The sequence below is a fragment of the Antechinus flavipes genome, chromosome 2, assembly GCF_016432865.1.
Source record: "Antechinus flavipes isolate AdamAnt ecotype Samford, QLD, Australia chromosome 2, AdamAnt_v2, whole genome shotgun sequence".
Taxonomy (NCBI): domain Eukaryota; kingdom Metazoa; phylum Chordata; class Mammalia; order Dasyuromorphia; family Dasyuridae; genus Antechinus; species Antechinus flavipes.
In genome coordinates this window covers 32,734,029-32,757,809 of record NC_067399.1, presented here as the reverse complement: position 1 = coordinate 32,757,809, position 23,781 = coordinate 32,734,029, and the positions used below count along the sequence as shown (strand labels likewise).

Sequence of the window (23,781 nt, the reverse complement as noted above, 5' to 3'; positions counted from 1 at the left end):
GGGGAGTATAATGAACGTGTGTGTGTGTCTGTGTGTGTGTGTGTGTGAGAGAGAGAGAGAGAGAGAGAGAGTGAGAGAGTGTGTTTTTCCCCTCTCAAGATCCTTCCATGAGCATTGCAGCCTTTCCTTGATTCTCCAAAACTCTGATTCTGGGAAGACTGGACAGGTACAGCACCAAACAGGAGCTGTTTTAAGGATGTGCCAGCCAGCTAGGGAGGCCCATTATCACTTTCTCAACTGCAACAAGTCTCCGTGGCTGTGCCCGGTGATGGCAGATGGTTGTTCTCCGCCTGCCTGTCCCGCTTTGCATCGCCCTCTCAAAGCTAGCACACTGGACACGCAGCCTCTCCCCTCCCTCTCCCTCAGGCCCAGAGAAATGCTAGCATCTCTGACTGCCCCACACTCTCTGCTCTCCGCCTACCTCCAGCCCTGGAGGATTTCCCTCTTTAATGCTCAAAGCAGAAGGAACTGCTTTCTTCAACACTAATGTCTCAATCTGCCTGCGAGGACTCCCACCCGAAGCGCTCCTGAGAGCTGGCAGAGCATCCGGTGCTCACTAAGCCGCCTCTCGGGTTACATTTCAAATTCCCTGAGAGTGAAGGTAGGAGCGCAACGTCTTCAGCATCAGCGCTCCTTGCCTTGCACAGATGGGGACCCACAGCCCGCACTCCAATACTTGCTGGGTGACTGATTCTGAACTCACTTAGAAAGGCTCGCTGTTCTTAAATTCACTAAGGACTCCAGCCTCTCATCATCAGCACCAATTCCAGATGCAGGAAACAATTATACCCTACTCAATCCCATGCGACGTGGATCAGAAATGCATTCTGACAAACTATTCAGTAGGAGGTTTGGGGGGTTTTCTGCAGCCACTCTTACCTGGATGTAGGCCTCTGAAAGTGTGATCATCTGGGGAAGGATGTCAGTGACTTGTAGATCCTGGAGTTCATACCATTTTCCTGTCCCCTAAGGAAGGAGAGAAGAAAAAAAAAAAAAAATGCAGGATTCCGTAATCCCTTGAAACCAAAAGAGTGAAGCAATTACAGAGCCAAGAACAAAGCTCAAAAGCAAAGGCTTAAAAAAATCCCAGGAAAAATAAAAAAGAACGCCCCGAGCAGGAGTGAGGACATGCACAGTCATTAAAGGGAGCCTGATGTCTGCTGGATGCCATCCAAGCAAAAGGGCTCTGGGGCAGTATTCTTCCTCTCCCCCTTCCTCTATGCCACTGCAGAAACCCAGACAGGTAGATCCAGCCAATCTGGGTCAACCCCAGAGAAGAGACGCTCCCTCTGCTTCTTTTTCTCACTGGAAATTCCTGATCCTGCCACCTCTGAATTACCAAACCCAGCTAGGATGGCGGGTGATGTCAGCCTGTGCAACTGATAACCGATGTGTGCAGGAGAAGATGGAGAGCAGACTAAAGACCTCTGGATGCCAATGAACAAAGCAAAGGACAAAGGAGAGCCGCCGCGCCCGCTCATTCTCAGGAGCAGCTCTGTGCCGAAGGCCTCACAGCACACAGGCTTGAGGGCGCCCCCAGAGCCAGGGCTGCTTCTCTTGCAGAAGCACTCACCGCCTGCCTGTGCATCCACAGACCCGTGGAGTTTCAGGGCTGGGAAGCAGAGTTCGAGGCCAATCACAGGCCTTGGGGCCCTTTCACCCTGCCAGGCCAGCTCCCTGCCAACATCCCCGGGACAGCACTGCACTCACATGGTGAAGAACATGGATCCGATAGGAGCCCTCGGTAGGTTTCCCGTCGTGCACGATGTTGGCGATGAGGTCGTAGGTGGTGTTCTTGTGCACGGCCTGCACTTCCTCAGACAGATATTCCCTCAGGTCCACATTTCTGAAGCCAAGAGCAGCAATGAAAGAGGTCAGGCTGACACACAGTACACAGCCCGAACACCACCCAAACGGGGGGGCCGCTGCTGAACATCTCCTGATGCTCCATTTATGCCTTTTAGGCCCGGACGGCACGTCGCCCCCCCACCTCATCCCACCAGGACCTCTAGAACACACCGTTTACCGCCATAAGCTCAGAATGAAGCCGTGTTCTATGTATCAAAGGCAAATCCTAAAACAAGAGGATGAGATCTTCTCCCAACCTCCAGTTCAGAGATGGACCCTTAACCCAAAAAGGAATAAAAGCGATCACAGAAGAGTAAGTCAAGAAGCATTTCTCAAGCACCAAGTCTGTGCCAGCTCTGGGCTAATTAGCACCAGGGAGACAAAGGCAGAAGGCACGCCCTGCCCCAAGGAGATCAGTCTAATGGGGACAACCAGGGAGAAGATAGCCTGGAGGCAAACAGCAGAGGGAGGCACCGCCCTTAGCAGGCGTCTTCAGGCAGGTGAGAGGACTCAGGTGTGCAGGACGGCCAGCGAGAATGCACAGGGTGGCAACAGAGGCTGATGGAGCGTCCCTGGTCACAGTATACTTGGAGGGCTAAGTCACGGGGAGGGCGCTGGGAGCCCCAGAGAGTCAGGGACACTCAGCTCCTGAGTCCAAATCAGCCTTGGATACTCCTAATTGTGTGACCCTGGGCAAGTCCCTTCAGCCTGTGTGCCTCAGTTTCCTCGTCTGTCCAACAAGCTGGAAAAGGAAACAGCAAAGCAGTCCAATTTCTTTGCCAAGAAAGCCCCGAATGGGGTCATGAAGAGTCAGACATGACTGAAAACAACTCAACCACAAAGGCAAAAGGGAACTGGAAAAGCAGAAGGGGTCAGGTTATGAAGGCTGTGAATGACAAGCAGAAGACTATATTTCAGCCCAGAAGTGACAGGGGACCCCTGGAGTTACTGAAAACAAAGGTGGCAGATGAGGCCTGAAGGACTGGGAGATTGGTTCCAGACGGGCTGGGTTTAACTGTCTGCAGGACACCTGATTCGGGATGTCCAAAAGGCAGTTGGAGATTGAAGACTACAACAAGACCAGTACAGATGAGGGCTGGGGGAAGCAGAGCAAAGAAGCACCTGCATGAAGGCGATCACAAAATCTGGGGAAGAGGATAAGATCGCCAAGAGAAATGGCACAGGGACAACAGAGCCCAAGACAGAGATTTAGGGGGCACTGAGTGAGTGGGTGCAAACTCGATTACATAAATTTAAAAAACGTGTATAAGAACATTAATGCAACTAGAATAAGAAGGGAGGCAGTCAATTGGAGAAAAATAGTTTGTAGCAAAAGTATCTTTGATAAGGGTCAGATATGCAAGATATGTAGAGAACATATCTATAAGACCAAATACGATGCTGCTGCTGATAAAAATAACAAATAGCTAGCATTTATATACTGCTTACTTTGTGCTAGGTAAAGTAGGTACGCTACTTTACAAATAATTCATTTGATCCTCATAAGTGTGGAAGACAGGTGCTATTATTAACCCATTTTAAAAACTAGGCAACTGAGACAAACAGGTTAAGTGACTTGCTCAAGATCATACAGTTGGTAAAGGTTTGAGGCTGAATTTGAATTCAGGTCTTCCTGACTCCAAGCACAGCACCCTATCCACTGGGCTACCTAACTGCCTGCTTCTTAAAAGATAGATAAATAGGCAGTTCTCAAAAAAGTCAAACTATTAATAACCACAGAAAAACCCACTCCAAAAAACTACTCTTGACATTTTCACCCCAAATGATACATGCTGGCAACAATGACGAAATATAGGAAGTTAATGTTGCGAAGACAGGCCACACTGATTCACTACTGGAACAACTACAAAGTGGTCTGATCATTTTGAAAATTGTAGGAAATAATCAAAATGTTGATTCCTTTTAACCCCAAGATCCCACCTCTAGGTCCCTTCTACAACAAATATTTATAGCAACATTTTTTATAAAAGCAAAGGACCAGAAACAAAGTAGAAGCTCTGAAAAGTAGGAATAATGAGCTCCTAAATCTGTAGACTGTACTGTAAGAAATGAATATAGTTTATTTTTTTCTTTTTCTTCTGTTTTTTCCCCCCTCATGGCTTCTCCCTTTTGTTCTGATTTTTTTCTCCCAAAATGATTCATAAAGAAATGTGTATTTATTAAAAAAAAAAAAAAAAAATCAGTGTGCACGTATAACCAGAAAAATTTTTAAAAAGGCAAAAAAATAACCATCCTCTGGAAAAAAGCTTAAAAAAATGAAAAAAACAATTCAGAGAAGCATGAGAAAACTTACCTGAACTAATGTAAAATAAAGTAAGCTGAACCTGTAAATGTGCACAATATTTCTGATAAATAATTCTAATAAATAAAAAGTAAAAAAATTGCAATACCCAAATTTGGTCCCACAGAAGAAACATGAGAATGCATCTCCTTCCACTATGTATAACATTGGATTTGACTGATGATTTGACTTTTGTTGAACAGAAGTTTTATATATACACACACATAACATTCTTTATTCCTAAAGAAGGAAAAGGAATATACTGGAAAATTTGGGCAATGTAAAAAAAAATCAATTTTTTAAAATTTAAAAGAAAAATATGACTAAATAGTGGTTTGGGGATTTTTGAGTCATTTTAGATATTATTTGGGCAAATGACCTATCAGATAGCGAAGGAGCTGACTTAATGAGTAATCCAAGTCTTAAGAACAGCTATAAGGCACGCCTGAACAAGCCCAGGACAAATGCCAAGGAGTTCAATCCTTTAGGGCTCCAAAGTTCTTGGGGAATCAGAGTCAGAGAGGAAATGAGAAAACATCAATGTGAGGTTTTATGGTTCCATTTAGTCTGAGAGGAGAGGAAAAAAACTGGCCTTCATCTTCATACCAGCTAAAAGCACAAACCAAGCCAAAGAAGGATTACTAATTGATTAAAGAAAAAACAAACCCTAAGCTCTTTCAGGGCAAAGCTGTGAAGATTGAACAGAGAAGACTATAGTCAAAAGATTCAAAAGTCATAAATATACTCAAGCTGGTGATGGTTTGTCAAAGTTCTGAGAGAACATCAGCAAGCTTCTTAAAAACAAAGAGTAGGAAAAGTACTAATTAAGTCCAAATTGCTGTGGAAAAACTAAAAAGTCTGGTTGATTTATGATTGTATGACATGGGAGACGCCCAGGATGGCGAGCCCCTATCAGAGAAGCGGCCGCGCTCTACAGCAAAGCAGAGCTGAATTAGTCTAGAAGAAAAGCAAGATACAGTTAGAGTCTACCCCAAACGTTCATAGGGACTGCTTGTGGCCAAGCTGTGGCTGAGCACTCTGAGCTCCTAACGGTCTGATCAGTGATGTCGTTTTGGTCCTCTTTGAGAACAAAGAACCACCACCAATGTAAAAACACAAGACATCAAAAAAATTTAAAACTTAAAAAAACTATTTAAAATTCCATGCTTTGTAAGTAGTAAGTTGATTGTTTAAGCAAAGTGGTATATATTTCTTCAATTCTCCAAGAAGACCCAACTGCTAAAAGGCAATACTGCTTAGGTACCAGCTCTACAAACTGCATCAATAGGCAAAACAAACAGAAGAAGGGACTGACAGCAGATGGTGCAGCATGTTAGGAATCACGATGTGGATCAAGCACTGTGACTGACCTCCGGGAGACACACTTGTGTCCCTAGCTCTGCACTTCTCCATTTAGCTGACACTATAAGCCGCATGCTCCCCATCCCATCCACAAAGCTGAGGATAAATGGCAGAAGGGATCTGACAAGAGAATGACTCTCCCTCTCTTTGGGCCCTGGCCTCCAGCTTCCCCCCTTCTCCTATCCAGTCTCCTGGGAGGCCATCCTCTAATCCAACCTCCCCATTCTGCAGATGACAGAACTGAGGTCCAGGTTAACGGAGCTCATGTGGAAGCTGCCCAGCAGGCAGGCATTAGAAATCTCAGTCTAACACTCTCCACTATGCCATGCAATCAGTGCCCCCAAAGTCTCAGTGTGATTTCAAGCTTTGATAATTTAAGATTTGGGGGATACCACACATAGAAAAAGGAGAAATAGATTAAAATCAGAGATAGACAAGAGTCAACAAGAAAGGCAGTGAGAAGGACCTTTTTTCCAGGCCTGAAAGAAAATGTATACATAAGAATTTGCCATTTGAAAAAAACGAAGACTAATAGTCTTAAGAAAACTGAGTTGCAGAAACCATTCTATCTGCCAAAAAGCTATATATTTACTGATCAAAGTCTAAATAAAACTATATAGAAAGGAAGAAAGAAGGTGGAGAGAAGGTGGGATTTTCTTTCTCAAAGATAACCAAGCCATTTAATTATTTTTCTTGAGACAATTCAGCAATGGGAAAGTTTTAATTAAAGAAGTGAATCAACGGTATGCTTTGTAAAGTGCCTAGCACATAGTAGGCACTCTCTTGTGCTAGTGTTGAGAAGACCTAATCCTGGTGCTTCCAGGCTAGGTACAGAAAACTACAGGCCTATCAAAGACGGCGGCTGCACTGGGTGAGCCTCCTAAGCCCCGTTCTCTCTCCCTTAGCCCAGCCCAGCAGGCTAAGAGAACGTAAAACCTCAAGAATTCAAGTGGACACGGATGATGCTGAAATGGGTTCTCCCAGACCACACTACTCTATGGTACCTAGTTTATCATTACTATTTGCTCCAAGGTCCAATCACATTTCTATAATAATAAGCTGTTCCACACAGGGTTCTAATGACTGACTGACAACATGGACCCCCATGTTTCTTCTATCAAGTACAATAAGCATTTGTTAAGCTCTTGTTACATGTGTCACAGAGGCACTCATTGCATGACCTTAAAGAGAAGCTTGAAAAATCCGTCATCTCAGATTGAGGCAGAGAAACTTTCCAGCCAATCTGACCTGAAAGGTGAGAAGCAACATCTGTGATGAACCTTACAAAGCTCCGAGGGGGCCCTGCAATTCCAAACCAAAAGTCCTTTTCTCTTGTGCCAACTATCCCAAGTCAGTTGTTCCCTTCTGTGACCACCCCAAAATGCCATCAGGACATCCTGTACCCTCTTAATCATGAAAATCCCCAGTCTGAATGAAGAATCTGCTGAAAGATGGGTTGATCCCTACTCAAAAATTAACTAAAAATATTTATAGTTTCCAATCCTCTTGAAGGAAAAGAGATGGGGAAGAGTACAAGGGATTGTTACCCACGTGATGGGAAAGTTGACAATGGTCGGGTTCTTCTCCACAAAGAAGTTGTTCTTGGTGAACCTTTTAATACAAAAGATAAGATATGGGGGCAGTTTGGTGAGCTGGAAACGCTTCAGAAAGTTCTCCTTGTACGTCTTGTATTCCTGAGGAGAGGAGAGAGATTGAGCTCGTGAGTTAAGATATTTGAACAAAGAAGGAAGACTCATTAGCAAGAGGTGCATAGAAAACAAAGAGGATGACAAATTTAGAGCACAAAGGATTCTTATAGGCCGTAAGTCCAAACCCTTTTATTTTACAGATAAACTGAATCCCAGATTATTAATTGTACAGAACAAGATTAAGAGGCTGAGGACTAACAATCTGTCTTGGGACTACAGAAAAACCTAAGCTGGTCTTCAACTGTTCCAAGAGAAATGCAGGGTTCAAATTATGCTAAATAATAATTTCATCATTTCAGGCAGAAGATAGTATCTAGTTCTAAGAAGATTTTAAGACAGAGCCTGGCAAACCTGACAAACATGTTTGTCAGTCTGAAAACTCTCTTAACATGAAAAACAGCTGAAGGAATCAATGATGCTGAACCTGAAGAAAAAGAAACCCAGGGGAGAACCTCTTGGAAACCCATCATGTGAGAGATTTTTGTGTTATTCCTTGAAGAACCTAAAATTAAGGGGTGAAAATTATTAGGAAGCAGATGTTAATTCTATTTGAGAATGCACTTTCTAACAGTTCTCATGTCTAAGAATGAAAAAAATAAATAGTGTTCTGGAAGTGTTCCAGAAGAAAGTTTTGTATTATTAGGTGGAAGGTTGGGCTGGATGATCCATTAAAGGTCTCCTGAAGTTCAGCTGCTATGATTCTGAAGTGAAATGAACCCAAATTTAATAAACATCTAATGTGGAAAACAGGAGCATAAAAGAAACAGAAGACATTATTCCTCCATTCAGAGTTTATAATCCAGCTGAAATAAACAAAAGCATAACATAATATTTAGAAGCAGCACATCAGAAAGCACAGACTAAATGCAAAAGTGGTTAAAAAATGGAAGAGGAAGGGGAAGTGATCAGAGCCCAATCCAGATAAGGAAGAAGGCTTTTTATCTGATGTTTGATTCCAAGGATGGACTGGGAAAAAGGCTGAGACAGGCCTGGAGGTGAGGGAGGGGAAGAAAAGGATAGGTTAGGAAAGGACACAAAAGGCAAAAACAACAAAAGGGGTCCCTGGACTAGATGGGAACTCTCAGGAATTAGTCTCCAATTCCAACCAGCTGGGTAACCTTAAATCCTTCATCTCTCAATCTGTCATCCTGGAGCATTACCTAGATAATGAAATAAGTTAAACATCCTCAAGTATTGTTGTAAATCATTAATGCATATTGGCACTGTGCAATGGAGAGCCAGGCAATCAACCCTGAAAATGGTAACCTCAGCAGGTCCCACGGAAGTCTGGAGGCCAGCACCCTGGCTACCAGCTGGTGGGAGAGGAAACAGAGGCAAAACAAACAGGAGTTAAAGGCCACACACAAAACTAGAAATTACAGTTACGCATAGAAATCCTCCTTTTCCGTTCTACTTTGTACATTTTGGAGTTATCATTTGTTATCAGAATAAAAAGACTTAAGAGTCAAGTAAAGTGGGACAAAAATCCCAATGCTAAGGAATAAAATGGCAGACAGGATACGAGTGGATGAAGGACGGCACAGGCCCAAGAGCAGATGGATAACTGAAGCCAGGATGGCCAATTTCTTGAGTCTGTTCCCAAGACAAAGTCAGGGGCAGGTGAATGACTTCACAGCAGTGTCTCAGGGAGCCTGAAAGGCATTAGCTCCATCTGTATCCCACTGGGCACTGGATGCTGTGAGAAAGATTTTTTTTAAAACAAAGACTTTTCCATCCATCGATTAGGGAAGTCATTCTTGATGGTCTGTTTTTCTGAATAAGGCAGAACCAGAGCTGGAAGGAGCTTCTGAATAAATTCATTCCACACAAGTCTAAATTAGAATCCCCATGACAAAATACAAACAAGGACCCAGCCAGTCCCTCAAGAGGCTTCCTGTTCCACTCTCGGACAATGTGGTTTAAAATTCTGTCTGGACAGTTAGCCTCTACATGAGCCCACACGATTTCTATCTATTGCTCCCAGGTCTGCCCTCTGAAGCCAAGGAGAGTCACCTCTTTAATACACCTGTCCTTCAAGCATCTGCAGATACTGTGTTCTTTGTCTCTCTAGGCTAACCAGCCCCAGTTCCTTCAGCTCACACGCACCTGGCATGGGCTCCGCTCCTGCTTCCTACTATTCTGCTCATCTTCCTTCCCCTCAAAATACTTTCCCAGCCTGTCAACATCCTTCCTAAAATGGGGCATCCAGGACTGAACAGAACGTGCCCCATGCGGTCAGCCCTTTCCTTGCTCTTAGCACCCATCTGCCATTAATGTTACCCAAGGCCAAAGTGACTCTTTCATAGCTGCCCCATCTTGGTAGCCTATACTGACCACACAGTCCACTACAACCCCAGATCTTGTCCACACAAGCTACTAACTAGGCAGGCCTTTTTCTTGCTGATAGCTGATGTTTTTTCAACTTTAATAGAGGAGTTTGCAATTATTTTTATTAAATTTAATTTTATTAGATTCTAGTGATTTTAGATCTAGCTTGTCAAGATATTTCTGGATTTCATGTCTGTCATCGGACATACTGGCTCTCTAGCAGTTCTGTGCCATTTGGAAAATCTGACACCTAATGAAATGAGTGCAATATCTACCAGGCACTGAGCTCACCCCTAAGCCCTGCAAGCAAGCAGGGCCAATGCTTGCCCTCACGGAATTTATATTCTAAGGGGAAAAGACAACCACACTAGGGAACTAGAAAATAACAACGTGGGGGCCAAGAGTAACTTACTTTTTAAAAAACAGCGAAGCGTCAGAGTGGCTTGGTTCTAAGCAAGATGCTCCCTTATCCGTGGTCAGAGTTTCAAGAGTAGAGAAACATTTCATCTACACCTTCATCTAAATGACTGATAAAAGCCAAGGGCTAAGGACAGATCTCTGGGGTAGTAAATCTGAAAACTACCTCCAGGTTCACAATAAACCATTAATGACTACCACTGGACTCGAGTCATTCAACCAGTTCCAACATTTCTCCACTGTGTCCATGAGAAACTCTGCCAGAAGCCTTACAATGCCCTGAGCTGCCAGTCTACTAACCTCACTGAAACAAAAACTTAGGTCAGTCTGGGGTGACATGTTCTTGAAGCCATGAAAGCTCTCAGCCCTCACTGCTTCCCTTTCTAAATGTTCACAAATCATTTCTTTTATCATATTCTAGAATCTTGCTAGGAGAATTTAAACTAATTCACCTAGAGTTAGAAAAACTCACCAAAACGCTAACCTACCACTAGCTGGTGGATGGCAACAGAGAAAAGCCAGAGCACACCAGAAGGGAAAAGCAATGAAGCTGTGCCCAAATGAGGTCACAAACAGATGGCCCCACTCAAGATACGGCAACAACCTGGCTCCCATGAGGGCTGAGAGAATGAGTAACTGAACCATACATGTCCCAATAAAGGTGTCATGTAAATAAATATACTGCCCCAAGTCCACAGAAGGAGGTGCTTTAGAGAGCTCCCACATTTACCTTTTCAGTGATGCCATTGAATTTGGCCAAGATGTTGAAGAGTGGCACCTGGGGGATGATGAGTTGCTCCTTCTCATCCTTGTAAAGTGGAGCAGTGGGAAGGTCCAAGGTCAAGTACATAAAAGTCGACTCAACCATTGTCTCCTGGTATTCATCATTATGCAGTAACTGCTCTTTCTCTTCTGCTGGCTAAGAAGAAAAAGGAATGAGATGGAAAATGTGGAAGCCTAACAGAGGTCCAGAAACAAATCTCTAAAGGGTGGGTAAAGCCTTCACAAAAAGAGGGGGTCCAAAGAAACTATTATCCTCTTACCAGTATATCCCAGCCTGATTCCTTTATGAAATCATTTTGATTTCTTTTATGAAATCATTTATGAAATTTTATTTTGCCACAATTCTCAAACACTTGAACTATCTGCTGTTCACACAGTGTTCCTGAGAGCAAAGCACTTAATAAATGTGAATTGTTGCTACAATTATCGGGGTGGCTTTGTTTAAAGAGCAGCAGAAAAACTACATATGAAAAACACGAACCCCTAATGGAAGAAATTCACAGAATCAGCACAGAAAGTCCCATTTCCACCCACTAAATCCCCAATAGGCTGGGATAGTCAGAAAGTACAATTCAGCCAAAATGTTCAGCCTATAATCAGGCATGAAGCAGAACATCCAAGTTCCACCAACTTACCAGATCTGGGTGTGGCAGTTTCTTAGTGAAGATTCTCATGGACCCCTGGAAAACATCTGTCACAATAGCTGCATAAATGAATAGCAAAATACAGATTAAATAAGGCAAGAGAAAGAATTTTTGAATTCTTCAAATTTCCTTCTAAAATTAATTTTGGGAACAAGCTCTATTTCTTTCTCAACAAAAGGCTATGATTAATTATATGGAAGCAATAAAAAAAAAAGCAACGTCAAAGTAATTTCCCATAACCACATCTTTCATGCACGCAATTGTCCACTCTGCAATGAACTCAAAGATTATAGAAACAGAGAGGATATGATGATTACAACAAGCTTAAATGAAAAGGTTACTAAAAGAAACTTGCATTCTGGATAAATGAGGAAATATCCCTCCTTCTCTGTCAGGTGTTTTGCCTAAATTTAAATTTTTCTTTATTACAAGTAAAAGTTCACTCTTCAGGGTTGCAGGAATTATCTTTTCCAGATGCGATGGAGATGTAAAGACAAAAAATTTATCAATAAAATATTTTTGTTTTTAAGAAAGGAGGTAGCAGATCAATTCCAGGCCAAGCTAAAAGCTTTAGTCTGATAGGGTGGTTCAGAGGACTTTTGAGACCCCTGATAAAAGGTTGGGACCTGGTGGAAACAGAGTTGCTGAGTGACTCTCCTTTGGATCCCAGATAAGGTGCTTGGCCTCTTGGGATCTCAAAATCCCCACATGTTCAGTTCAGTTGGAGATAGCAAGAGATTGTGAAAACACTTTCATCATACCAGAAACATCTGCTTCCAATAACCACTGGAGAAGGCAGCAAAGCCACAAGAACACTGAGATCCCAGGGAGGAAGACCTATTTTCATCAAGACTCGGGGAAAGTGTCCTTGTCTTGGTCACCCACACTACACGCCACATTGGCATGAGCTATGAAGGTGGAGAAAATGACATTTTTCAAACACAATGTTAATGGCAGCATCACTTCCCCAAGGAAAAAAAAGGAAGAAAACATCGGGAATTTTTTTGATTTTCTTTCCAGTTAATTTACTAGTCAGCAGGCACCTGGTAGTTAGGTTTTGATTTCTTCCAGCAATTATGTTTCCTCTACAAAGTGAAATGCACCAACATTTATTTCCTTATTATATCTGGAGCTCCGAAATATATCTTCCAGCCCCCAAATCAGATTCTATTACAATGAGATTTGAAGCCTCAGCATAATAAATCTTTGATTGGGAAGAGCCTTAAAGACTACCTAGCCTAAGAGGAAGTGACCTGTCCAAAGTAAGGTAAAGGCAGACAGGCATGGAGCCTTAATGCCTTCTCTTACCCTATGACCCTTTTGGGTTGGGAAGATTAACCCTAAAATGTCAAATAAAGCACTGGGGTCTAGCACCAGAATTTTGAGACATCCCCCTTTCACACACACATACACACACACACACACACGCACGCCTACCTCTCTCTCCACCTGACACAAAAGCAAGAAACGGACCCTGTTTTAAAAGCCATTAGTTCAGCCAGGGAAGAGGGGCCCAGAAACAGTCCTAAAAGTCAACAGAACAAAAGGGCAGCTCTTTTCATCAAAACTACAACTTACTCTTCTTTTTCTTCTTTGTCCCACCCAGAGCTGAGTGTAAGGCATTCAGGAACCAGGAAAGAAAGTCTACCCCATCACCTGCGAGGAAAGATGTAGAAAAGGTCAAGTCTTAGGGAAGCCCATACCAGAAACACAACTAACAAGTCCCTCAAAATATAAGTCATAAAATATCTACACCTTCAAGACCATGAGGCCTGAGAGGGAACTGATATACATGTTGGCCCAAAGCACACACTGACTAAAGAGATTTAAAGCTAAAAGAAAGCTAGGAGTTAGGTAGTTCAAACTAATCACTTAAGAGAGGAGGTCACAGATGAGGGGCAGGGACCCCCTAGCTAGAAGAGGTACAGCTAGGGTAACCGTGCCCTAAAATGAAACTAGTAATAGACCTAGGCTTACCAACAATGAAGTTTGATTTGGGAGGGAAAAAATGCCATAGCCCAATCCTGAAGTTAAACATTCTATATTTTCACTTAATTTTTTTTTAATGTACAGAATTACAGAAATACAGACCTAAATAACTGAAGAAATGGTTAATGCCTATGAGTAAATCAAGTTATAAAAAAAAAAAAAACCCACCTAAATTAATTTATTCAATGCCATACCAAATTACTAAGGAACTAGAAAACTAGAAAGAGTGAAACAAAATAAATCACAAGAAGATCAAGAAATTCAAGAAAAACAAGGAGGGGATAAAAAGTGGGAAAGAAGGGGGCCCAGTTTGAGTACCAAATCTCAAACTTTATTGCAAAGTAATAATCACCCTCCCCCGCCAAAAAAAAAAAAAAAAAGGTCAATCAATGGAATAGATTACACACAACACAGAAACAAACACTCAGAGGGGGCCTAGTGTTTGACGTGCCCAAAGATTCAAGTCCCTGGACTCAGAACTCACTGTCTGACAAAAATTCCTGGGAAAACTGGAAAGCCATCTGGGAGAAATGATGTAGATCAACATTTCACACTATATCAAAACAAGTTCTTACTGGACACATTATTTAGACGTTAAAGGAGACAATTAGAGAGCTAAAAAGAAATCACTTTTCAGCTCTCTGGATAGAAGAGTTTCATGATCAAACAAGGGATGAAGAGGATTACAGAAGGGCAAATTTCAATATGTAGAAATTTTAAGTTTCATACAAAACAGATGCAGCTAAAATTAAAATGAAAACAGATAAGAAAAAACATTTACAGAAAATTTCTCTCAAGGGTATCATTTCCATAGTATAAAAGGAAATGGTTCATATCTATAAAGAGGAGTCATTCCCCAAGTGATAAATGTTCAAAGAACATGAAGAGATAGTTTTCCAAGGAAGAAATCAACCAACCTTTCAACAGCCACATGGAAATGTTATAAATCATGGATAATTTGGGAAATTATTAAATTAAATTAAAGCATCTCTGAGGTTCCAACTTAACAGCCATCAGACTGGCAAAACTGACAAAAATGAAAAATGACAAATGCTGAAAGAGCTGCAGGAAAACACATTAGTAGGAAAATGAATTAGTATTGCCATTCTGAAAAACAATTTAGAACTACACTCCCTAAATTACTTATCATGCCACTGTATAACCAAGCAATACCACTACCAAACTATATCTTAAAGAGATGAAAGAAAAGGTTCTATATGTACAAGAATATTCACAGCAACCTATTTTATAATAGCAAGAACTGGAAACCAATGGAGTGTCCATCAGAAGAGAAATGATTGAATAAATTATGGCATTTAAATATAATGAAATACTATTACGCTACAAGGAATTATGAAAAGGATTGCTTAAGAGAAACGTGGAGAGATTTCTATGAACTGATAAAATGAGCAGAAATGAGAACAATTTCCACATTAACGACATTACAAAGAAAAACAACAGTGAAGGTCACAAAAACTTTGATCAATACAATGACATCAATGATTCCAGAAGACTGATGATGAAGCATGATATCTTCTAAGAAGTGATGGACTTAAGGTACAGGATGAGATTTATTTCTTGACAGTATTGCTGAGGAAACTTGTTTTGCTTGACTATGCATATGTTACAAGGATTTCCTTTTCCTTTTTTTTTTTTTTTTTTTAATGATAGAGGAAAGAAGTGAGAGAGAAAATGATTTGTTTATTGAAAATATATCTACAACTTTTAAAAAATGCACAGGAGAGAATAGAAGGCCAGAAAGAATCACACAGCAGGACAACTTCAAAAATTGCAGGTTGGATGAGTTCTATATTTTAAAAGAAAAGCAAGTTGAATATAAAGCTCTGTCATTTCCTATTTTCCTTCCTACTACATATATAGAAACATTCATTTTATTTGGTACCCAAGTCCAGAATAAAAGACCATTTTTAAAAGAAGCCAATCTTTTTTCACAGTTTCTCCTCCCTTGGCTTTATTTATATTCCTTGAAGTTCAGGGCAGGACTAAAGAGCCAAACGCCATCGAGGCTTCTCACCTGTTTAAGGGTTGGACAGTCAACCAACGCGTATTACAAAGCGCCTACACAAAAACGCCCTTTGCGCCTTTTCTTGGCCAGGGTGTGCTGAGAAGAAAAAGGAAGCTGCTCAGGGCCCAGAAGACAATCCCCCGCCTCCCCCCGCTATCCAGATCTCTGGGATGAGGCGAGCCCGAAGCATCAAGGCCTCCTCCCATCGATTCTAAAAGATCGAGGGAGTTCCTAGGATCTGCGCTTGTTTCCAAACCTGCTCCCCTTCTGTGCCTGTAACCAAAATCCCTGAGTTGTCTTTACCACAGATTTATGCGGCACCAATCCCCCGTTAGCCTCAGCTCTTTCAATGAAGGCTCCAAATGGTAGCAACTCTGAATGCCCCAGCACAACAGGTGCCAGTAAAAGTCCTTTCTTCCCAACAATCCTAAGTGACGGGTACTATACTAATGCTGCCCCAAAGGATTACAGGGGGATGGGCAATCTCAAGAGATGCTGGGCTCCTTCACCTGGGAGGACTCCAAACAGAAGGGGATGTTTCAAGCTGTCAGAAATAAAAAAATGGAGATTTTGTCTGTGTTTGAGTTGATCTATTGGCCATCAGAGTCCCTTCTGATTCTAAAACTGATTTTAGAGAGTAAGAATTATGTCCTTGAAACAAGGAACTAGCTATAAAGAGAAGCAGTGACTTATCCAAAGGGTAGCATCTTCAGAAGATGCTGCAAAGAGGACATCGCCGGGCCTTGGCAACAAATGAGCTGGGGTAAGGGACTCCCGAAGTTGTGAGCTGGAATCAAAATTGGGGGGAAATATTTCCCTCCTCAGAAATAGGGAGATTTGGAAGGGGAAGGCCTGGGGAAAAGATAAAGAGCATGGTTCTGGACACAATGAATGTAAGCAATTTGAACTTTAGACGTTGTAATCAGCAGGCACATCCCAGCACAGCCTGTGAAGTACAGACAAGGAACTTGCAGCGACAAGAGCAGCTGCTGGGACTCCCCTCTTCCTCCTCTCCAGGATCCCTTAAGATACCATAGACATCCGGTTTGGGGGCTGGGACAAAAGAGGAGGAGGGGACAGCTAAGGGCATAATGGGTAGAGTGCCAGCCTTGAGTATGAAGGGCCTGAGTTCAATTCTGGCCTCAGGTATTTACCAGCTGTGTGACCTGCACAGGTCATTTGCCTCATGTGCACATGTGCACACACATGCATGGAGGAGAGCTCCGTTCCTCACCTTGCTTAGTGATCTGAAAGGTTTTCTTGCTGCACAGAACGACAGCCTGAAGCATCTCATGGGGAGAAACGTGTGCCTTGAAATTTCGAGGATTCCACAGCTTCCTCATCAGTTCTCCAAAACGCTGTACCAATAAGAACATGATGTCCCCGGGAGGACGTTTGATATTCTTGTAGTTCTCCTCTTCAAGGAAGTAGTTGCGGAGGGGTGGGACGTTAGACAAAGCCTAGAAGCCAAACACTCAGCATCAACCCTTCAAGGTTCTGAGGGCTCCCCAAAGGGGACAGCTCAAACCAAGGCTCTCCCACCTCATTTGCTTGTGAATGTCCCCTACAGGATAAAAAGTAAATTAGACCCCTAGAGAAAACCATCACTTATTGACTGGCACTCCATGATAGGAAGATGAAAGCCTGGCCTTTCCCTTTGGGGGCATTTGTTCCCAGAGGTACCAGGGATGTGAACACGGGACATCTGCTACTGCCCCTGATTCCTATTTCACTCTCCTCCAGAGATAGGAAGAGCTAAAACATGGGCACCAAGGAGCACTGGCTCCCTTTTGTGCTATGAAAGGCATGGTCACAAAAGTTCTCCCAAATCCAAGATGTTTCTCATTCACAGGAAGCCTTTCCCCCAAATACCCATCAAGCTCTCGTTTCCTGACCAACCTAAGGCTGCCATCAAGTGAAGAGAGGCTCAGACCCCCCCTCCATGGCAAAGTTCCTGAAGAACCAGAGGGCTGAGAGCGCCACCACCCGCCCGTGCACAGACCGTCTCTACAAGTCTCCCCATTAGCACCTCCCCAGGGGTGGAAACGCTCTTCACTCTCAGAGCCTCCTTCTGGTCAAACCTCCTGCCTCTGTGACTGATTGGCTGATGCTTCAGCTATACTTTGTGGCTGGTTTCCCTATCAATGAACGTATTTCAGTGGATATCAGTGCAAGGTACCAACAAGGGGTGAAAGCTGGAAAGGCCTTCGGAGGCCCTTGGGCCTGTCCAGCCCAAAGTCAGAGTGTCTCAGGAGAGATGACAAGATCTTGGAACAGTCCTTTCTCCTCTCTCGGGTACCACAAAAGTCACAGTTCAGTGCTGGTGGAACCAACAACTTCTAGACTTGTTTTGGAGATCAATGTGGCAGTAAGCCAGGAAATTACAAAACTAATGATCACTTTTGGTGGGAAGAAAGGAATTAGCCTGTAGTAAGTGCCTGCTGCATGCCGGAAACTGTCCTAAATGCTTTTCAAATATTATCTCATTTGATCCACAACAATCCTTGGAGGCAAGTGCTATAATGTTCCTCATTTTACATCTGAGGAAATTACACTGCTAGGAAATGTCAGAGGTCATAGCTGAACTCATATCTCGGCTCCAGGCCCACCACACTGCCTATGATGGCACAGCTCCATTGCTGAGCCCGGGCTTCCCACCACCCCACACTAATACAAGCAATCCAAAAGGGGAGGGTCTCTGCTCAAAGGTTTTCACAGCCACATCACACGTTATTACAACAAAGTGAAGCAAAGGAGCCAAATGAAGCGCAGAGCAGTAACACACCATCCTGACCAAGGGCAGTGTGGCTGAGTAGGGAACATGCTGGAGTCAGAGGAGCAGTTCCAAGCCTCACTTCTGAGCTATTTAATCTGGGCCAAATCCCATAATATCTCTGAGCCTCCAGAGGAAAGCCCCAAGCTTCATCTATTAGATTTTAAGTGAAGGGAGATTTGTACTGATGGATGTTGTTTTCACACCAAGGAAACAACAAAGGCCTGACATACTGATATGCTGACGTTAATGTAATGAGATATTAAATTTAAAATGACAATACGAGAAATGTAATGAAATCTGGAGAGGCCATTATCAAATAAAGCCAACAAGAAGGTATACTATATGAAAAAAAAAGGAAGAGTGAAGGGGAATGGGAGAGAATTCTAACAGAGATAAAAACATGGCGATAAGGTCACAATTTAAGCACTAGAATTTAAACGTAATTCCTAAGCAAGTATGGCTATTTCCTCTGACGTCTGGAATGTTGAGGGAGGAGGGCTCCACTTCCAAAGCTCTATCCCCCCCCCCACTGAGCAAGGCTGTGGAGAAGTGGCTCCCACTGTCCCCAGGAAACTCCTCTCATCAAAGGCTCCCCAGAGACCAGCACAAGGACATGGGGAGAAAACCTTGGCCGGACCTGAATGTGGATCCTCTGCTTCTTCCCCTTTAAGTAAAGAAGTAAAAGGGCAGGTTATTTTGAGGGCCCGTCTCAGAGCTGGCCTGTGCCAGCTCTCTGGAGCTAGACAACCATCCACCAAGCCACCTGTGATACAAACTCTTTTTGGGAAAGGGCTGGACCACAGAGATTCTATAAGTGACTCGGCACTGAAATCAAGCTGAATGTCAGATCAAACAGATATAATTATATTTTCACTAAGATTATTTCTAATGTATCTTAAGTTATTTTTTAGGTGGAAATGAAATAGGAATAAGTACCATCTCCGGCCCAGGACAAGCTGAAGTTGGGATACTGAACCACCTCTGGTTATCACCTTGAAACTACCCTAAAATTCCCAGACCCAAAGGGCAGCAAGATCACACAGTGCACAAAGCACCAGCCTTGGAATTTAACCTGAATTGAAATCTGGCCTTGGACACTTAACATGCACAAGCTCTGTGACCTTGGGCAAGTCACGTAACCCCATTGCCTCAAAAAAAAGGACTAAAAAATTCCCAGATCCACTCAGCTCAGCCCAACATAGCAGGAATGATTACAGCAGCAAGAGAAGCAACAGGAGCCAGCACAAAGCACTTTCCTATGGCATGGAAATCTACCTACCCCAATCTACAAATAAAGAAGCTGAGACTGAGGGAGGGTCACAGATCCATCCAGTTACACACTCTTGGATCCCAGAGGCCTCAGGAAGCGGCTGCGCCCTGGCCTGGTCTGGGGTGCTTAGCCGGCCCGGGCAGCGAGGCTGCCCCCTCCCCACCCAGCCTCCCCCAAGGAGGCCCCTTTCGCAGCCCACCTGCAGCACGGCGTTGGCGTAGTCATTAGCCTTGATGTTATTCAGCCCCACGATACCAGGCAGGTAGGTGGTCCCATCATAAGCACGAGACAGCTTGGCCTGCTTGTCCAGGTTGGAAATCTGCTGCTTGGTGAATGTGGGCTTCAAGACATACTGCAAAGAGAAGGCACAATCAGCAGCGCGGCGAGGAGCAGACTTCCTCCCCAAGAACGAAGGAGCTGCTGAGAAGGGGCATCCATCATGGCCCCATCTCCAGTTACAGTGCTCCAGCCAGGCCGGGGGACTACCCCTGAATCATGAAGCCGCCATTTCTGGAATCACTCCTGATCTCACTTAATCTTCCAAACAACTCCTGTGGCCAGTGTCTTTATGATCCCCATTTATCAAAGGGAGAAGCCCAGGAAAGGCTGAGATGCTAACAGATCCCAGACCACACCACTAATTAGAGGTCTGCAGCAGCATCTGAACTCGGGTTTTCCAGACTTTCAGCCTGTCCAGCGCCCCACCTCCCCCAAGCTATCCTAATGCTCAAATGTTAAATTTCAGTTCAATAAAATAAATTGCTATTTTTCACCTACCAGCCTAGCATGAAGTTGTTCTCTTTCCTCAGTCCCATCAGTGACATAATTATTAATGATTCCATGTCACACAAACTACAGATTCCCAGGATCCCAACTTTAGAATACCAATTGTATCTGTCCCCCTCCCTCCCTCCCCCCAAGGGGATGCCCCAGGACATCGATGTTCAGACACAGAGGTAGATCGGCACACAAGAGAAAGAAGCTTCCCAGAGACTTGGCATGCTTCACAGTGACACATACAGTGATGTCTTCCAGTGAGGAGTCAATGATTTCGTAGTTGTCTGGAAGGCAGTAAAACTTGAGGGTGTGCAGGTTAAGGAAAACATGGTGGCTGAACTGGACACTATGAATGTAGGCATGAGACTTCAACCCTCGTCCTGGGGGGGAGAAGCAAAAACATTACAATGGAGGCATCTTGAAGACGCTGATTTTCCCTGGGTCTTCTTGATATTATCACATTATACTCGGTAATAATAAAACATCATTCCAGAAATACATGGGCCAGTCTTCAAGGAACTCAATTCCTTCCTTCAGGTTTCTAAAACTCTCCCTAGAATACCTTGGAATTATTCCTTGGCAAGAGACAAGAAGGCAATAGGCCTGTCTTCCTCCCAGCCCTGACTGCTCACTAAAATACTCTGATCCAATATTTCCAACTTCTTACTCTGCCTCTAGAACTGAATCTTAAGCATCATGGATCTAAAACCAGATTCCTCAGCCCTCTCCAAAATCTGCCCCATTCCCCAATTTCTATTTTTCTATAGTAAAACTATTCCTTAAGCCAGAAAACTTAAAATCCTCTTTGACTTTCCACTCTTCCTTTAGTACAAATCTTACCAGGTCACTTCTTCCTTTGAATCATTCTTTTCTCTCATTACCCTGCGGACCCCATGCTGGTCTTCCTGAGACTCATGTTTACCCTTCCTAATCTACCTCACACATTGCCACAAGACTCATCTTACATAAACATTATGCCTTTTATGCCATTCCCAGGCCTCCAACTTTCGAGGTTCCCTACTACATACCCACTAAGCTTAAATGCTTCCACCTGGCTTTTACTAGAATTTAAGCTACAGATGCTATTTTTTGCTGTCTCTTTATGTAATGACTGCGTATTTAAAATCAGCCGGAGTCAGGAATTCAGGTTAAGGGAAAAATCTTCAATCTTTATTGAAGTGAAGAGATGAATAAGGATTGCAATAGCAATATGGGCAGCTGCGACAGGAAACCAGCTAACAGAGAGAGATTTGAGCTGAGCAAACCGTCGCAATGGCAATGTAAAAAATCTCTCCTTCCCCTTCCTTTTCCACTCCCCTGCCTCCATCCACCAAAATCGTCATTTCCTATACAACACATTAGGACTTGCACAAAGAGTGGGCGGGGGCCATTCTTTCTCCAAGCTTATATATTAATAGAGTATGGTCCAATTACTATTTAGCCTCATGTGCTTGGGACCTCAGTGCATCAACTCAAGCCTCAGCCCATTACCTCTTTAGCCCCAGATTCTAACACAAGGCCTGCTATACAGAGGTGCTTAATGTCTACTGCATTCAGCTGTATTGAAGGCCCGCCTCTCCAACACTATTTCCCTTCATTCCCCCTGGCAGACTGTCCATTAATCATTTCCCCGGAATATATCCCATTTGTCTCTTGTGGGCCTTCGTTTGAGCTGCCTTCCATGTGACCTATCTAAATCCTCCTCTGTCTCGGGAGCTGATCCTAAAGTCCAACACTCATGGTCATGGCCAAGACCTTCCCTGAGGACCAGTCCAGGGATCAGCCATGCTGAGCTCAGCACGCCCTTATGGAAAGCCTCGCCTCCCTGCGAGGGCAGTAAGCCTGCCTTTTAGCTCTCTCGGCATCTGCACAGTTCAGAAGTATGCTGGGATAAACTTTCTGTGAAGCAGAAGTACTTGACCTCATCACTAGGATGGCTCAGAGGTTCCTTTGCAAAGGGATTCTCAGCAGAGCTATTTCTTTTCTTCAGAAAACTCAGGTCAGAGTTCCCTGATCCCAAGGTGTTGGAAGACACGCTAAAAACATGGTTCCTTTGGCGGCCCCCTGACCCTACCCCACTCCAGGCAAGTTTGGAGCTCCGGTCACAAGAGGCATATTTACCCTGAAAGTACTTGCCACACACCAGGCAGGCGTACGCATTGATGTGTGAAAGCGAAATGGAGCAGAGTTTTTCAAAGTCAAAGTCCAGGACGCTCCTGAAAGAACAAGAGAAAAACAATTAACAGGAACGAAATCCTATAAGGCCAAGTCTGAGGCTTTCCAGGTGTGCGATGGAGCCGGCTCAGCGCTGATCCTGGTGTGTGGGACACGCTCCGACCCCAAATCCACTCACCCGTGGCCCTCTCCTGACACAGACACTGAGCCTCTATCTCAGACCACCTCTCCCCATCTGCTGGGCCAGAGCACCCGGAGCGGAGCCACGGCCCTCCTATGCCCCTGCTGGTTCTGTAAGAAGCTGGGCATGCTTTTCTGCCCAATGATCGGGGTCTCCATAGGCCTGTCTCTTCATCTCCAGAATGAGAAGACTTCACAGAATGGGCCTTTCCAGTTCTAGATCCATGATCTATGATGGCTCTATGAGCTGTGTGGTCAACATGTAAGGTCCCATCTTCTCCCCATCCTCGGGGGGCCTAATCTGTAACTAAAGGGGCTGCACTACATGTCTTCTAACTCCAGATCGACAATCCAAAGATGTGAAATAAGACGGTCTTGTTATTGCTTGATTGAACCCCTAATTAATACAGACCTGGAGTAAAAAGGAAGAGGATTTTAAAAGTATCCTCAAGTAACCATAATATGCCATGAAGTATTCACTAGACAAACATGTATTAAGTACCTACTATATGCAAGGTACAACCCATTAGGCACCAGGGACACAAAGATAAATTACAATGCCTGCCCCTCAAGGATGTGTCTACTGGGAGTATCTGATGCTGAGCAAATGAAATTACAGAGCAGAATAAGGCAGAGCTTAAAAAAGGAAAGATGAGGGGGAGAAGTCAGGGGAAACCACCAACAGGTGGGCAGGATGAGAAGACACCAGTTCTGCTGGGTCTTGAAGAGAAACCTGCAGAGAAGAGCATCATGGAAGCTAAAGGGGAAGAGGTCTCAGCAAAGAGAAGGGGGCATTTATGGCACAGCAAACAGATCCTAAAGGAAGAAGAGCAAGGGAATATTCTCATGCATCCAAAGATTTTCTAATTTGTGTGATGAACACAAGAACTAAGAGCTTCCATAATCACTAAAATCCATGAAAAAATAACTGCTTTTGCATGAAAATGAGGATTTGCAAACACATCCACCTTCCTCATCTCTACTGAAACTAAAAGCCCATTTCATTTATGTTCAGGTTCAGACACAAGTCCATTCTTCTACAAACTGGGCTGTAAAGTAGAAGAGAGAGAAATCTTCTGGTGCCCAAAGCTCTCAAAAGGGTAAAATGTGACCATTAACTATAGAAGGTGTACAAACCAAATGGCTTTTGGAATGGTTTTTATGTTTTTCCAAACCAGCCCTAATGCTGTTTTTT

General features: G+C 43.6%; 1 protein-coding gene across 1 annotated transcript in view; it reads right to left on the bottom strand.

Moving 5' to 3' along the window:
- The window catches only part of USP39 (ubiquitin specific peptidase 39), a 33,728-nt gene that overhangs the window by 3,503 nt on the left and 6,444 nt on the right, over positions 1-23,781 (bottom strand). The window contains exons 3-12 of the mRNA XM_051974378.1: positions 22,353-22,447; positions 20,475-20,611; positions 19,654-19,806; positions 16,643-16,868; positions 12,972-13,049; positions 11,385-11,452; positions 10,697-10,885; positions 7,064-7,206; positions 1,711-1,846; positions 880-966 (exon numbers count right to left, since the gene is read on the bottom strand). Of these exons, the coding sequence (XP_051830338.1) occupies positions 880-966; positions 1,711-1,846; positions 7,064-7,206; positions 10,697-10,885; positions 11,385-11,452; positions 12,972-13,049; positions 16,643-16,868; positions 19,654-19,806; positions 20,475-20,611; positions 22,353-22,447 (1,312 nt within the window). The remainder of the gene's footprint in view (positions 1-879; positions 967-1,710; positions 1,847-7,063; positions 7,207-10,696; positions 10,886-11,384; positions 11,453-12,971; positions 13,050-16,642; positions 16,869-19,653; positions 19,807-20,474; positions 20,612-22,352; positions 22,448-23,781) is intronic.